A 17,240-nucleotide genomic window follows, 5' to 3' on the forward strand; every position below is an offset into this window, starting at 1 on the left:
AAATTTCATTTATAAATGTAACTACTTCTATAGATTTGATATGATATTTATTTAGAAACAATGTACTATTTGCGAGGAGACATTCTTATCATTCTTGCCTATAAATGTGGCATAGTAAAATTAAAATATAAATATATATATTACTACACATTTTAGAATAGTATAAAACTAAAATTAAAAAAAAAAAAACATTTTCTTTTATTAGGTCTGGGACTTTTCAACCCATGTGTTATTTATATGTATTCAAGATTGCAGTATTAAGGATAAAAAAGTATGCTTAATGTAAAACAAACAAAAATTAAAAAATGCAAACATAATTATATATTTAAAAAAAGTAATTCTTTAGAGCATAATATTTCCTATACACTGAAAAAATAAGAGCATATATTTTTTTAAAAAAGAAATTGGCTTTACTTTTTGTTTTTTAATTGGGAATAAAGAAGAAAATAAAATAAGGGTGTTAACCAAACCAAATGCAATGTGTGCATACAAAAACTTTATACTAAAAAGAAACTATTCCAACTTAAAAAAATAGGTAGTAAGAAAATAAAAATAAGCTTGTTTTTGTTAATATGAGATACTCAAAATGTTAACAATATACCAATATTGGTGTAGTTTGTGCAAGGAGTTTATACGAAATGTAATTTGTATTCCCCCCGAATTATTTAATATTTTGGTTAACATTTTCAATGCCCTATGATTTTTTTGAGAAATATAAGATTGAAAAACAAAAAAAAAAATATGAAAAAATATTGAAAATTTTCACACATGCAAACATTGAAACTATTGATGGATCTCTTACAGCATTGCTGCTGTCGTTTGGTGGCTGTGTTTAATTTAAAATTATTATTCATGAATTGTTTTCTGTTTACTTTTTTATTAGTTTTATTTATATAATTTTTTATCTGCTTAAATAGAATCAGCATTCTATAATTTTGTCCCTTAATTTCATTTATTTATTTACTTTTTTAAATAAACTTTAAGTTTATACAAGACGATGTGTGTGGTTATATCTCAATCTTTATCCCAATGTAAAAAAGAACCTAAATGATAGTCTATAAATCATTTAATTTAAATATTATTGTTGTTGGTGTTATTTTCTGTATTTGTTGCAGTTGTTGTGGTTGTCGCTGTGTTTTTTGTTGTTGTTGCGGTTTGTATTGTATTAATGTTTGTGTCAAATAATAGCGCAGTATTAACTAATTGTTAAAATCTGGATCTTACAAATACAGCACTGGAATCGTGTTCACTATAGCCCAGACGTTTGGTGTGTTTGAAAACTTCATTTGTTATCGATGTAACAGGCATTGATTGATCTAGATTTTCGGCCATACTTAGAACTAAACGTAAATCTTTTTGCATATGACTGAGCGGTTGTTGGGGATTGAAATCGCCTTTGGCCATTTCTGGAAAAAAATAAAGAAAAATATAAAATCAAAATTATTAGAATTTAATGTAAAAAAATGAAAAAAAAAATAATTTATGTTTTTCTATAGAAAAAATAATCTTGAATTGTTTTCGAATTTGTTTCTATACGAAAAAAATTGTTTTCAAATTTGTTTCTATACGAAAAAATTGTTTTCGAATTTTTTTCTATACGAAAAAAATTTTTTCTATACGAAAAAAATTGTTTTCGTTTATTTTTCTATACGAAAAAAAATTGTTTTCGTTTATTTTTCTATAAGAAAAAATTGTTTTCGATTTTTTTTTCTATACGAAAAAAATTGTTTTCGTTTTTTTTTCTATACGAAAAAAAAATTGTTTTCGTTTATTTTTCTATACGAAAAAAAATTGTTTTCGATTTTTTTTTTCTATACGAAAAAAATTTTTTTCGATTTTTTCTATACGAAAAAAATAGTTTTCGATTTTTTTTCTATAGAGAAAAAAAATTTTTTTCGATTTTTTTTTTCTATAGAGAAAAAAAATTTTTTTCTATACGAAAAAAGTTTGTTTTCGATTTTTTTCTATACGAAAAAAAATTGTTTTCGATTGTTTTTTCTATACGAAAAAAATTGTTTTTTTTTCTATATGAAAAACATTGTATCGACTTTTTTCTATACGAAAAAAGGTTTCGATTTTTTATATAAAACTACTATTTGGACTTTTTCTTTCAAAAAAAAAAAAATATATATATATATATATATATATATATATTATATTATATATTATATTATATATATATATTATATGATATTATATTATATGATATTATATTATATTATTTTATTTTTATATAAAATAAGACTTCGAATCTTTTTCTTTCTTTCTTACCTCTGCCTTTGGCTAATAATAAATCTGATTTCATAGATGTTAATTGGAAAATATCCAATATATCCTTTAGAGAAATTGAAAAACGATCAGCTGCAAGAGATAAAAAAACAATAATTAAAAACACCATTTCGAAAAAAATCACATTCAATAACACTTACCCAATGCTAAGGCCTCTGATAAACCAACCAAACTTACGCCCAATATGGTCTGTAGTATCAAATTTACTTTGCACGCATTGCCAACATCTGCTAAAGTATTAATACGGGTAGTATAAAACAATAAAAATAAAACATAACAAAAGCGCGAAGAGGATGAAATAAATAATAGAAAAAACACCCAAAAAGAAAAAAAGAGAAACAAAAAAAGCAAATTAAGCAAAAAAGAAAATAGCCAATTATTGCATATAGCACATAATAATGATGATAATAAACGAATAAAAATATAATATAATAAAAACACAAATAAATTAATAATAAAATTAAAAGCAAAAAAACGTTAAAAGTATAAATATATAAAAGAAAAAAATGGATAGAGAAGCAAAAAAATGCAGTATATAACAGAGAGTAGAGTAATCGACAAGACACAAAAAGCAGTGAGAAAGAAGAAGAAAAAACACAACACGTTAAAATTTATTTGTGACAAATAATATTGTGTGTTTAAATTATATAGTTAACAAAAATTAAAATGTGTTTTTTCATTTTGCAATGCAAAGGTTTGAAGTAGGACATGGAAATAAATCGGGACATAAATAGGACATCTTCAAACAAATCTTACAAAAATCGATCGAAACTTTTCTGTGATTAAATTTTTGTGGTAAGAATATTTGCTACTCAATGGGAACCCAAAATATCGAATTCGTAAAAATTCGGTTGAAGGACGTGCCAAGACTGCACCAAAATAGCGTTATATGAGGGACTACCCCAACAAGTGGACCAATATCGATAATTTTTGGTAGGAAGATAGGCTACACTATCAGAAACAATAATAACAAATCACAGCCATTTCGATTGAAACTGGTGTCCCCAAAATATCGAAATTTCGGAGGTATCGTTATATGGGGACTATCTTGAAAAGTGGACCAATATCGATAATTTTTGGTCGTAAGATATGTTACCAAGTGAGGGGCCATCATCTATAATTATAGTCATTTCTGTTGAAATATTTGCCAAGAATCTCCAAAATAACGAATATTGGGGACTAAAATTATATGGCGCTATATCAAAAAACTTGGACCGATATATTCCATTTCCAATACATACTGTGTGTGGGAAATTTTAACGATCTATATTCTCTTTACAGTTGTTGTTGTAACAGCCCTATTGTTTTTACACAATGGACGGAGTTGACAGACGTTGGCCAAGTAAGACTAGGGTCAATTTGGATCGTGGTCGGAAACGAGTTTTACAGTTGGATGTCTTTGGTAAAAATATAGACAGGCTAGCTAGATTTAGAACATAGCAAATTTTTTACTTTCTTTTCAAATATGTAAAAAAATCATATTATACTCTAGGAACATAGTTTTAATTGTACCAACAAAGTATGCCCTTTCGAAACCTTTGCATTTGTGATACACTTCCAATTGGTGCGGAATTTGTTTGTGAACAAAAAATATTTTCCTACTGGCAATTACAAACTTACCTCCCAAGAAGAATGTGTTTTTGGCAATTGTTTTAAAGCAGGATTGACATTCATCGAATACCGTACGATCGCCACCGGCCAATATGATTAGCATGCCATCTTCAGCTTCTTGGCGGGTGCCATGGATTTGTACCTCCAGATAACGGCCATTACTTTGTGTTATGCCCTCGGCAATATCTTGTGAGGTTTCTGGATCTATTGTGGACATTTCAACATAGGCTTTGTTGCATAGATCAGCACGTAAGACACCGCAGTTGCCGAAAACCAACTAGGAAAATAAAAAAAAAATAATAATAAAAAAACAAAATTATTAAAAAAAAAAACATTAAAAAAATATTTCACTTACATCCTTTGAGGCCTTTGGATCTGAAACACAACAGAAGATAATGTCAGCTGCATTTACCACATCCTCCGGCGTTTCTTTAACATCTGCCCCAGCCTCTCTAAATGGTTCACATTTTGACATTGTACGATTCCACACAATCACCTTGTGTCCGGTACATATTAGATCCTTGACAATGGCCGAACCCATTATACCCAAACCCAAGAAACCAAATGTCAAATCCGATGGTACAATATCACGTTCGGCCAGTGTCTGTGAACGCGTACTCATATCGATAGTTTGTGTTTCGGGTACCCTAACATGTGGCCGTTCCAACAAGGCAATGGACGTATTATTGCGACGCGGTGGACTAATACTACCGCCAATGTGTGCTAAAGCTTCGTTGAGTATACGACGACGCGGCGATGCAGTCTCTTCCAAATAGTCATTATTGATATGTGGCGGCGTTGTATCGTTACGTTTACGTTTTGTGGTGGCCGGTGTTTGTGAGGCGCGTCGTTTTGTTGTTGATGCCTTCGACGATATGGTCGATTTGGCGATTTTTGTTGTAGGTGCGGTGGAGGCTTTTGGCTTGGGTACACGTTTTGCGGGTGTTTTAGTCACCACCGGTGTCGTCGTCGCCGCCCCTGCTGCAACACCATCTTTATTCTCATCTAAATCGGAAATTTCTCCGTTATTGTTGTCCAAATTATTTGCATTTGTATCGATGGTGTTTTCATCTTCCGTTGTATAACCATCACGTATCTTATCAAAATCGGCTTCGGTCGGTTGGCTGCGTATACCGGTACTTTTACTAATGAACTCATCGATTTCGGTAGGATCTTCCATGTGTTTTTTAATATCCTCCATGGCCTGACGGAACGATGCTGGTTTATTTAATTTTGATAATTGTTCTTTCCATGGTCCCTCGAAGGGTTTGATATTATTGATTTCAATCCAGGCGCTGAGGGGAGAGATAATTGAATTAAAAATTAATATATGAATTAATGGAGTTTAAATTCGAAATACTTACAAATTGCGGGATCCAAAAAAGAATACACATTTTGAACTTGTTTTGTGTGTATTATTTAATAATTCTAGAGGTGGCTCAACAATCTGCAAAGAAAAAAATAAAATATTGAAAATATTAGTATATGGAAAGGATTATGAGATATTTTTATAATTTATCATAAACTTAGTATGTATATAGAAAAAACTTCCTAAAAAACACATTACTATAAAATTTTAGGAAAAACTACCGAACCTCAAATTATTTTTGGTAGAGATATTTACTACCCTATGGGAACCTAAAATATCAAATTACAGCCAATTCAGTTGGAAAACGTGATAAGAATCATCAAAATCAGAAAATTTAGGGCTACTGTTATATGGGGGCTATACCTAAATGTGGACCAATATTATTTTGTGGAAGATTTGCCACCTAATAAGAATCTAAAATACCAAATTTAAATCGATTCGAATGGAACACTGTCAAAAATCTTCAAAAAATCGAAAATCGAAGGGCACCCTTATATGGGGGCTATCCTAAAATCTGGACCAATTTGGATAATTATTGGTAGGGAGGATTTCTGCATAAAGAGAATCCCAAAATATCAAATTACAGCCAATTGAGTTGGAAAACGTGATTAAAATCACCAAAATCAGTTTGAAAACGTCTTTAAAATAAAAAAATCGGAAAATTCTGAGATACTGTTATATGGGGGCTATACGTAATAGTGGACCAATATTCACAATTTTTGGTAGGGAGATTTGCCACCTAATAAGAATATAAAATACCAAATTAAAATCAATTCAAATGTCCAAAATCTTCAAAAAATCGAAAATCCAAGCGTTTCCTTATATGGGGGCTATCCTGAAATGTGGACCAATTTGGATAATTTTTGGTAGGGAGGTTTTCTGCATAATGAAAACTCAAAATATCAAATTACAACCAATTTAGTTGGAAAACGTGATTGAAATCACCAAAATCAGAAAATTTAGAGGTACCCTTATAATGGGAACTATACCTAAATGTGGACCAATAGTAATTATTTTTAGAAGGGAGATTTACGACCTAATAAAAATCTAAAATTCCAAATTAACACCAATTCGGATGGAGAAGTGCCAACAATATTCAAAGAAATCGAAAATCAAATGGTTCCCTTATATGGGGGCTATACTGAAAAGTGGACCAATAATGACAATTTTTGGCATGGAGGTTGTCTGCACATTGAGACGCCCTTTTAAAATTCCACATCGTATCTAGACCATCATTGAGGGCAATAACATTGCATTTATAAATAATATAATTCAGAATATGCGGTTTATATTGAATTTATAGAGAAATTGAAATTGAATGCAATTTAACAGTCATAACCCCACAACACACAGTGTGTGGAGAATAATTGAAGTTGTCGGTTGGTTGGTTGGTACCAACAAAATGAAGAAAATCGCATTTTTTAGTTGGATTCTATTAATAATACAAAACGAACGAGTAAAATGTTACAGCGAACATAAAGAAAATCGAAATACTGTTTTAAATGCATCTGCATACAATGAAAAGACAATAATTGATTATCAGGTAAGGTAATTTTTGTTTCAAAAAATAATTAAAGCTAAAATATTTTTGTCTCATCCCAGAATGGCACAACACTGGAACTGGATTGCTGTAAACGCAAATATTATCTGATGGAGGGCAACAATCTCTATAAAGAATATTGTGAAAATGGTTGTTTAAATGGCAAATGTGACGATCCCAATGCCAGGTGCACATGTAATCTTGGCTATAGTCTTGTGGAGGGTAATAAAACCTGCACACCAATTTGTATGGATAATTGTAAAAATGGCCAATGTATTAAACCAAATTTATGTATATGCAACGTAGGTTTCAAATGGAATGTTTTCAAACAAAAATGTGAAAGTACCCGCATGAAAATAGCATGTATTGAAGGTTTTCGTTATAGCATCAAATTGCATAAATGTTTACCATATTGTTCACAAGGTTGTTCGACAAATGGTATTTGTATTGCACCCGAAGTTTGTCGGTGTATGCGAACGAGAACAGCCGTCGAATCATATGGGTCAAATTGTATTAAATCGACTCTGTTGGGTTCGAAACGTAATCAAATATTTGTTGTATTTGTATTTTTATTAGTTTTGTTACTTACTGGAAGTCGTATTTATTTTAAATGTAAGCATACATTTTACAGGCCCCTGATTAATGAGGGTAGTCAAAAAGTTGTGTAAATACTTAAATAAGGAATAAGGGATAATAAAAAACAAAAACAAAAGCAAATTATATATATTTTTTAAAAATAAACAAGCAAACAAGCACAGGGACGAATTGGAAAAAATCTGAACCTATTTTCACGCAACTTAGAACACATCATTGTAGACTCAATTCAGTACGCTATGCAAAATTTCGTGCAAATTGAAAGTATTATAGGGGCTGTGGTGCACCATTTACATATTTATATATATATATATGTGTGTGTGAGTTATATCTAAATCTGAATCGATTGCAACAAAACTTCGCATACATAAATCTGGACATAATTCAGTACGCTGTTCAAAATTTTGTCTCAATTGGACGAATATTGGGAGTTTGGAGCACCATTTAGATAAAATCGGACGAAACTATATATATATATATATATATCTAAATCTGAATCGATTTTCTCTAATTTCATTAAGGTTCGTCCTTGGGTCAAATAAGTGACCTGTGTCAAATTTCAACCAAATCGGATCATAAATGCGACCTGTACTTTGCTCACTAAAAATACATGAACGAACGGACAGACCGAAAAAAATATATCGACTCTGAAAGGGATTCTATGCATAATCTCAAAAGGAGCCATAGTTTTGCTGTTGCCTGTAACAAACATCTGTACAAAGACATGATACCCTGTTGACACAGTGTGGTGAAAGGTATAAACATGGGGTTATTAGGGGAATACGCCTAACCGTTGGCGAACATTAAACAAATTTAGGAGGGAGATTTGTTATCACATACAACTACAAAAAAAAACCAATTACAGCGATAATTCGTTTGAAAAACGCGTTCAGGAACCCCAAAATACCAAAAATTAGGGTACTTTTATATGGGGCTACTAGAAAAATGTTTATGAAGAGATAGAACCAAATAAGAACTGAAATTACAAAATTGTAAAATTCGGTCGAAAAATACGTTGAAACCCACCCCAAAATACTGAAAATTTGGGGTACCGTTATATGAGGGCTACCAGAAAAAGTGGACCTATATTTATTATTTTTACTTATTAATTTTGTTTGCAGTCGAGGTTATTATTTTTTAATAACTTATGGGTAAATTGACGTAAGTTGACGACTGACGATTCAGGACAATATTTTCTTCATGGTTTGCCCATAGGCGTGGATTTTTTGAAGAATATTTTCTTCAGGGCTTGCCCATAGTCGTGGATTTTTTGATGAATATTTTCATCAGGGCTTGCCCATAGTCGTGGATTTTTTGAAGAATATTTTCTTCAGGGATTATCCTTAGGCATGAATTTTTTGAAGCATATGTTTTCAAAAACCATATCGTAATAATACGCCGCTTAAGACATTAAAATCGGCATGGTCATTTTTATTACATTAAAAATAATCAGATTTGAGTGTCTAGGTCCACTGTAATGATTGTTCTTGTCTTCAAGAAGTTTTTGGTCAATTACTAATAATTTATTATTTTATTTTTAATTATTAATGCAGTAGTGTTAATTTGTGGTCGGAATGAATACTTTTTATTCGAAAATAATTCGAACAAATATGCATACCACTTGAAAAAGATCATTACACATGCCAACGCAATTGAAGAAAACCACAAGAATAAAATAGTGACAAATTGGTTTATAACAATATTGGCTAGTAATACACTTTTCAATTTTATAAATAAAAAAGAGTATATTTACGCATAACTAATTAATTTTGAATTTTCAAACATTGAGTGTATATAAAAATAATAAATAAATACTATATAATAATATAAATTATTGTGCCACATGCTTATCTTGTTGTTGTTACATGGCTGTATTTTGCGTTTTATATTTTTGTTCAACTTTTTGCGGTTCGTAATCGACTTTACGTGTCATGCATTTCACCAAGAACATTATGAGTAGAACAAATACCAGGACACTGGATAGGAAAATACCCGATAACTTCATGACATGTGGCATACGTTCTTCACAAACAACATCGGGACCTTGATGTAACAACGATATCATATAACCATCAATACAATCACATTTACCATTTGATTCACAATAGCCATTTTGGGGACATGGTAATTCACAGATATTCTCTTGACAATTTTTAAGTGTGGCATTCAACGAGTATCCCAGATTACAGGCACATACATCTGGTTCAATGCATTTACCATTTAAACATTCTGGCTCACATATTGGTTCACATTTTGTATTATTTTCTATGGAACGATAACCTTTGTTACATTCGCATTGATTGGGTCGTACACATTTACTAAATGCTTGACATGGTTCTTTGCATATGGGTTGGTTGCATATCATCGAATTGCTGGTGGCATTTCCATATTTATAACCTTCAAAACATGTACAATGTTCAGGTTTGGTACAATTGCCAAAACCGCAATCCATGGAACAAATTGGTTGGCAAATTTGTGTATTTTCATGCAATCTATAACCCTGGTGGCAAACACACTCGCCCGGTGCAACACAATTTCCATTTGGACAATTTTCAATGCAAACCGGTTCACATTGGCCATTATTGAGGTGGTAGCCTTCACAACAAAAACGTTCGGTTATTGTAATTTTTGTTGGCTAGAAAAAATCCAATTATTTTATTATTGTCTTTAATATCAAAAATCCCACATATACCTCTAATGTTCCATCGTTATCCACTTGATATGTTCTATAGGACATTCGTGTACACCAATGTTCCGCTAGGGCATGACAGCAATGCAATGAAATTGCCAAAATTAGCAAAACATGTAATATTGCCATGGCCATTCTGAGTGTGTACTTTTCTTTTAAAATTCAATTTCAATCCACCGGCAACAAGTTGTCGTAACTCTTCTTTTTAAGTATAAAATTACACTGAATATACAGTCATTGATGCAAATTGTTTTATGACCATAAAATTATACATAGATTTCTGTGTTTTTTTTTTCTTCTTTCTTTAATATTATCAAATAACCACAAATGCCTATTGTGATATTTCTGGTGCAAGGAAATTGGCACAATACAGAGAGAAGAGGGCGGCCATAAAGATATTTCTATGATATTCTTAGCTTTTTACTATAATTAAATATTGAATTTGTAATAATCAAAGAAGAATTTCAAAAGATTTGAGTTTTAAAAACGCCGATTTTGTCTATTTTAAAAACCTTTAAATAAAATCACAAAATACTTTAAACAAGTGCCACAAACAAAGTACAACATTTTATATAGCAAACTATTTAAACAAAAATAAATTATGGTAATAAATAATAGTTAACCGGAAGATAATAGCGGAAGCGTTTTTTTTCGAATCTAATCAATTTTGTAAATTATTGTTTAGATATTTAAATTTTATATTTTGTTGTAATCGATAATTATGTGTGTTTTAAAGAAAAACAATTGTATAAGGGCAAGAAGATGAGGGCTATATTTTAGGTTCAATATTATATATAATGTCATGATTTTATTAATCCCGTGACAAATGTTTTTTTTATTAAATAGAGAACAACATCTTTTAATTTGTAATCAATTTTGGTGCCTCGAAGTTCAAAAGAGATATCTCATTCTAAGGATTCTGAAAGTGGTCTTTCTTATAGTTTTTTTTTTGCGATAAATTCACATTTCCCCAAAAAAATTTCAATTGTTATGCCTCCAAATTGGAACGGTACAGTCATGCTAAGGGTTCTAAAGACTGTCATTAATAAATACCGATGTTTGATGTTCAGCTCAGTATTTCTGGTATTTCTTTCTAAGCTAATCACTCCTATTATACAAATTTTGGGATTACGGAGATGTCAATTCACTAATCCAAAAATTATGATATGGGAATTCACAATAACCCCTGTCATAAACAATATTGGGAAAATTAAATTTTGGTGTGTCAAAACGCGTAAATGTATAGATCTTTGGTGTTGTGCTCAGTATTTCTTCCTATGCTAATCAACTATATTATACATATTTGAGGAATAGGGACATGAGCATTACCTATTCACAAAAAAAAATCGCTCTCTCATAAAAATATTGGGAAATGTGAATTTGCGTCATAACTAGTACAACGTCGCTCAATCCAAAATCTAAAATTAATAATAATAATGTTCCAATTAAATCCTCCAAAAATAATTGTATGGGAATTCACAATTACTGACCATCATTTTAATTTGGAAACAGTTTCACGTACAAAGACATTAAATCATATTATAAAAATGTGAAGTCCCTCTTCTAAAAAGTATGGCATTGGAATTCACAATCACCACTATTATAAAAATGTTTGAAAAGGTAAATTCCCTTTCTTTCCCAAAACTTGTACGTGAAAAACTGTTTCCAGATGAAGATGGCTAGAGATGGACAGTGGGTAAATACCCGGTAAATTAGGTAAATACTATATTTGAGGTACCGTTATAAAATCCACGCCTGTCGTAGGCTATTGAAAAAATATTTTTAATCCACGCCTGTCGTAGGCTATTGAAAAAATATTTTTAATCCACGCCTATACTTACTGGTGGCTAAAAAAATATTTTTTTTAAAAATCCACGCCTCCATTGAGGCTAAAAAAATTTGTTAACACCATCCTTTAAAGATGGTTTTAACAAATGGATGGAGATTTGTTAATCGACTCCAATTTGTCTGAAGTGGATTTGGTCTAAAGAAACTTGGGGCATAATCTCATAGTAGCAAAGTGTATATACCCATATTATTAGCCATAAGTCTGAGGATATAAAAAATGTTAATGTAATATGAGCTATATCCAAAATATGGATGGACATTGATCATTTTTTGGTAATGAAATTTAGTACCGTTGTTGTATGGGGACTTGTCTGAAAACTGTACCAATTTCAGCTATTTTTGTTGTTGGAAAGATTTAATACGCAGAGAGAATACTAAATGACAGGCTTGCGTATACTGCACAAAGTCGGGAAAATGCCAAAATTAACCTTCATTGTCCTCCAGAAGGTTTTCTGTCTATAGAAGATCTTCAGCAGTTCTTTAGTCTACAGAAGACACGTAGAAGTTTCTATAGAATACCTCTAGACCATTTTTGGTCTATAGAAAATGTCTAGAAGATTGATTTTTCTTTACTGATGTAAATAGCAAAATTACAATTCATGTATCCTGTGATGCTTTAGACTTGTTTGCAGGACTACCTGAAAAAGTTGACAAATATTTATAATTATTAGTAGGGACTTTGGTACCCAATGAAAGTCCAAAATACTAAATTCCAGCCAATTCGGTTACGAAATCTGCACAAAATTACAGAAATGTTGGGGGTACCTTTATATGAGGGTGAGAGAGATTTGCTACCCAATGAGAACCTAAAGACTAAAATTACAGCTATAGACCAGTTGAAAAATCGCAAAATCCATAAACCTTCAAACCCAGAGAAACGTGTCAAAATTTGGAACCGATTGGATTATTATTTTTTGAGTTATCGTGCCCGCCATTCGTAAAAACACTGCTTCGGAAAAATGTGTTTAAAGTTTGAGAATCACTCTTGCCGTCACTTGATGCCAACACAATAAATCACTTGAAATTTTGTAGGAACATTCTTGAATTAGTGTAGATTCGAAAACCTAACAAAAAAGTTTGACATCGAGAATGGGGGCCCCCTTAATACATTTGAGTAGAACAAATCAAACATTTCCTTCTTTGTTTCGAAAATAAAAAAGAATATATTTATAAAAAATATTATTTCATATTTTATATATATATTGTTCAATACAACTTCACTTAACTCTACATACATAATTATAATAACAATACATATCTTGCATATGTACTCAACTTAACAAACAAAACACCTATGTACTAAAAATAAAGAAAAAGAAAATATAAATAATAATACCCCCTAGTGTTGCTATTAACGAAATCGACGTCTACGTCGCCTTTCAGCCACGGCAATCAGGCATATGATAACAAGCATTATTATCATGATACAAACAAAAATAAATACAACTGTTAAGGTATGATTAAACAATGGTTCACAACCCGATCCTCGTATAATAGATTTGGTAAAGCCTTCCAAGCAAATGCAATCACCATCGGGTGTACAATAACCATGGGGAGAACATGGATATTTACAGGTATTGGGTTGACAAGTTAAGCTGGTTAGGTTCATGGAGTAACCTGGCCAACAAATGCATACATCTGGTGAGGTACAATTACCATTTAGACAATCATTGTGACAATGGGGTTGACAGTTTAGAGAAATCGAATTAAAGGAATAACCTGGGTTACAATTCTTTTTGGTTAGCGCCTTGTCATCATTGTTTACATATTTTTGAAGTTTACTTAATTTAAGAGAATTTCCATAATGGTAATTATCACTTAGAACGCCGCGGTAGGTAAATATTTTACTCGACAAGGGTTTACAGCGTTGGCGGTTATGGGGATCAATGCTAAAGCCATGATCACATTCACAAACATTGGGTAGAACACATTTACTATGTCGTGGACATTTCCACGGGCACAAGGGTTCACATAATTGGGTAATTTGATTTAACGAATATCCTTTATGACATTGACAATGGCCACCAGGCTGTGGACATTCACCAAAACCACAATTTTCATTACAAATTTGTGAAATATTTTGATAATGCGATATGGCTTTAGATTGGTAAAAGCGTTGTTGTTTTTGTTTGTTAAGTGTGAAACATTTGCCGCTTAAACATTTTGGTAAACAAATTCGTTTACAATTCGATTTTGAATCATTCGATGGCGTTGTACATTGCGATTTGCAAACTGGTTTACATTTCTTCAAGATGACATTGAACTCATAACCAATATCACATTTACAGGAGGAGTAACGGGGAGATTTGAAGTCATCATCATCAAAATGAGGATCACAAGGGGGGATGATCTCAGATATGGCTAAACAATTTTGTGTTGTCATATTCCATTTAAAGCCGGGTGGGCAAACACATTCTCGGGTCAGATTGTGGCAAAAGCCATTTGTGCAGGAGGAGTTTCCATTACACAAGGCGGACGATTCCATCTCCAACGAAATGCCGGCATTTTTATTCTAATACACAAAAAAGGTAAACAATAATTTTTTTTAAATCACAATTGAAATATTCAAAAAAAAAAAAATGTATACCTGTAGTACTTCTAAGTGAGTATGGAATTCCCCGTTGCTGGATTCTCTTTTTACTTGGGCACCCGTCACAACTTTGTCACTATTTGGTATTGTAATTAATAATAGAAATAATAACGACAACAACAAATCGGTGCAGTTTAAAACTAAATGTTTAAAAGATTTCATTTGTGTGATATTTTTTGTGTTGTTTTTGGTTATTGTTTTTTCTGGGTAAATATATTTAAACTGAATAGTACTACTGTTTTTTGTTTAATCCATTTTTAATTGAATATGACACAAAGCCAGTCGGCAAATGACAGGCGGTATACTGACGATCACCACCACAACAGACTAAATCAACAAGAACATCAGCGGAGACAGCAATCAACCGCAGCAGCAGTAGCAGCAGAAAAGGCAACAAAAAACCAAGAGATGTGAGCATTTGAAGAGTACGTGTCTTGTTGTTGTTGCTGTCGTCGTCGTTGTTCTATTTGTCAGCGATGAGATGCGTGATGAATGTGTTTTTTGTTTATAGACTGAACGAGAATAACTGTTTTGTTATTAAAAAAACTATGAAGGAATCATTGCCGATCGAAAAAGAACCTAATAAGAAGATGAAGAGCGCGAAAATCTGTGAGAACCTCCGAAATAATATAATGGGAGAAATGTTATTATTCTCTTGTTAAATTCCCACGATCAGTGAAATCGTGCTGTGCTGTGTTCTTATCAGTAAAATAAGATTGAAGTTATCAGATATTAAATATATATAATAGGGTGTCTCATAACGGATTTACCAACATTGTATGTTAGCAATAAAGTAAAAAATAGCAAGTAAAAAATGTCATAATGTTCTGCCGGACCGAAGTTTGTATACACGGGGTAAACATTAAAAATACTTAAAATCCACCTGGATATTTTTATGGGGTCAATGTCAAGATTAGTAAGAATATTTGACACCAAATGTAAAATCAAAATATCAAACTATAATTAAATCCGTTAAAAATGCGCTCAAAAACCTCGATATATTGAATAATAGGGTATACCGTTATATGAGGCCTATCCCGAATAATTTTTGGTAGTGAGATTTTCTACCCAATGATAATCCAAAATATCAAATTACAGCCAATTTAGTTGAAAATGTGAAAAATCTAAAAATTTTAAAATATCAAAATTTAACCAATTCGGTTTAAAAACGTACCAAGATCACAAACATTTCGGAATTTGGGAGGTAAAATTATATGGGACTCACCTGTATAGCGGAACCATTTTTTTTTTTTTTTGAAGTAGATTTGCTACCCAATGGAAATTCAAAATATCAAATTACAACCGATTCCGTTGAAAAACGTAGAGGCTCCGAAATACTAAATAATGGGGGATACCGTTATATGGATTTACGTTAGGGGTGGCCCACGAATAACGGATGTCGAGGCAACCGCATCAGCATCAATAGAGATTCAAAAACTTAAATTCTTCATATGAATGTCATTTTGTTAATTTGTGTGCAATGTTAATAATCCTAGTTCATACCAAACACTGATGATTTCGAGGTCGCCTCAACATTATGGGGGTCTCTTTAGGTGGGAATTGATCAAAGACATTAGAAATTTGTTATTCTGCTATCTGACCTTCACAAGCTGCATTTCTAGATTTTACCCAACAATTTTCCTACGGTATACAGTAATAAGGAAAAGGCGAAATTGGGCCGCTCAACTTTCATTGGCAAATGATGTCCATAGTTTGGAGTGTATTCTGGCGATAATATCAAAATTATACAAATAAATAAAACTATTTTTCGTGTGTACGTGAGCTTGACTTGGCAGCACAATATTTTCCGGATTATTAAGCCTCCTCCTTATTAAGCATCCTATGTTGAAGATAAAACCGATCATTTGTCATGGATCCTGGTTAATTACAATTGGTTCGGCAATGGCGTTAAATTCTTTCAAATATCAAAAATGTGGTATTTTGATAAAACCCTACCTGTCTTATCATGGTATGAATACTAAATTGGTATATTATTGCTCTCTTAATTGCATGGTCCATATAATGAAAATTGATAGCAAACATATCTAAAATATGATATTTGATAATAGCAGCTATACAATATTATGAACTATTGACTTTTTAATGAGGTTCATTGTTTGAATTCAAAATTCTTATCTCATGGTTGTTTAATTCATGACCCACTCCTTATGGCATAATTGTCAAGTTTTTTTTCTCTCTATTTCAAACAAAATTCACCTAATTTCATACATTCTTCATATATATACACACACCTATATGCTATTTTTCACACTTTCATAATATTATACTAAAAATTAAATATTTTTTATCAGAATTCTCTTCATAGTTTTCGACAAACACACATAACATAAAGATATGAAAAAAATAAAATAAACTCTGTACATTAGTAGTTGGATAGGATAGATATGAGAGCATTAATAGCAATAAACAACATTTGTTCGTTCGTGTTTGGTACAAAACGAATGATATATACAGAAAATAAATTATATTTGTGTATACGGGATGCTAATACAGCATATTTTGATCAATACATCATATTGGACACGACAAGAGGAGTACCTCATGAAATTTGATGAGTGGTAAGGTTTCGGCATAAACAATTTTCAAAAATATGTGTTAATCTAGTCAACCAAACAGGAAGAAATTTCAGTTGTTCCGGCATAAAAAAATTTTAAATTTTGTTACTCCAGTAAACCAAACAGAAAGATAT

At 31.5% G+C, this 17,240-nt stretch overlaps 2 protein-coding genes across 3 annotated transcripts in view; both read right to left on the reverse strand.

Annotated features, from left to right (window-relative positions):
• Positions 1–946: 946 nt before the first annotated feature.
• LOC133327153 (cytokine-like nuclear factor N-PAC) overlaps positions 947–17,240 on the reverse strand; it is a 28,630-nt gene continuing 12,336 nt past the window's right edge. Inside the window, exons 3-8 of one of the 2 annotated variants that reach the window (XM_061535720.1) lie at positions 5,265–5,347; positions 4,256–5,195; positions 3,910–4,177; positions 2,430–2,516; positions 2,272–2,361; positions 947–1,406 (exon numbers count right to left, since the gene is read on the reverse strand). In XM_061535720.1, coding sequence (XP_061391704.1) covers positions 1,207–1,406; positions 2,272–2,361; positions 2,430–2,516; positions 3,910–4,177; positions 4,256–5,195; positions 5,265–5,347 — 1,668 coding nt within the window. In that variant the 3' untranslated portion in view covers positions 947–1,206. Of the gene's footprint in view, positions 1,407–2,271; positions 2,362–2,429; positions 2,520–3,909; positions 4,178–4,255; positions 5,196–5,264; positions 5,348–17,240 lie in introns of both variants that reach the window. The other variant, XM_061535719.1, reaches the window with a different exon arrangement.
• On the reverse strand, positions 13,292–16,498 carry LOC133327155 (tenascin-like). Its single transcript, XM_061535721.1, has 2 exons — positions 16,487–16,498; positions 13,292–14,452 (listed from the first exon to the last, which is right to left on the reverse strand). Exons 1-2 carry the CDS (start codon positions 16,496–16,498, stop codon positions 13,292–13,294), a joined length of 1,173 nt encoding a protein of 390 aa, XP_061391705.1.

This window comes from Musca vetustissima, unplaced genomic scaffold (genome assembly GCF_032173495.1).
Source record: "Musca vetustissima isolate MV318-11 ecotype Yass unplaced genomic scaffold, APGP_CSIRO_Mvet_v1 utg27930, whole genome shotgun sequence".
In the NCBI taxonomy this organism is placed as follows: Eukaryota; Metazoa; Arthropoda; class Insecta; order Diptera; family Muscidae; genus Musca; species Musca vetustissima.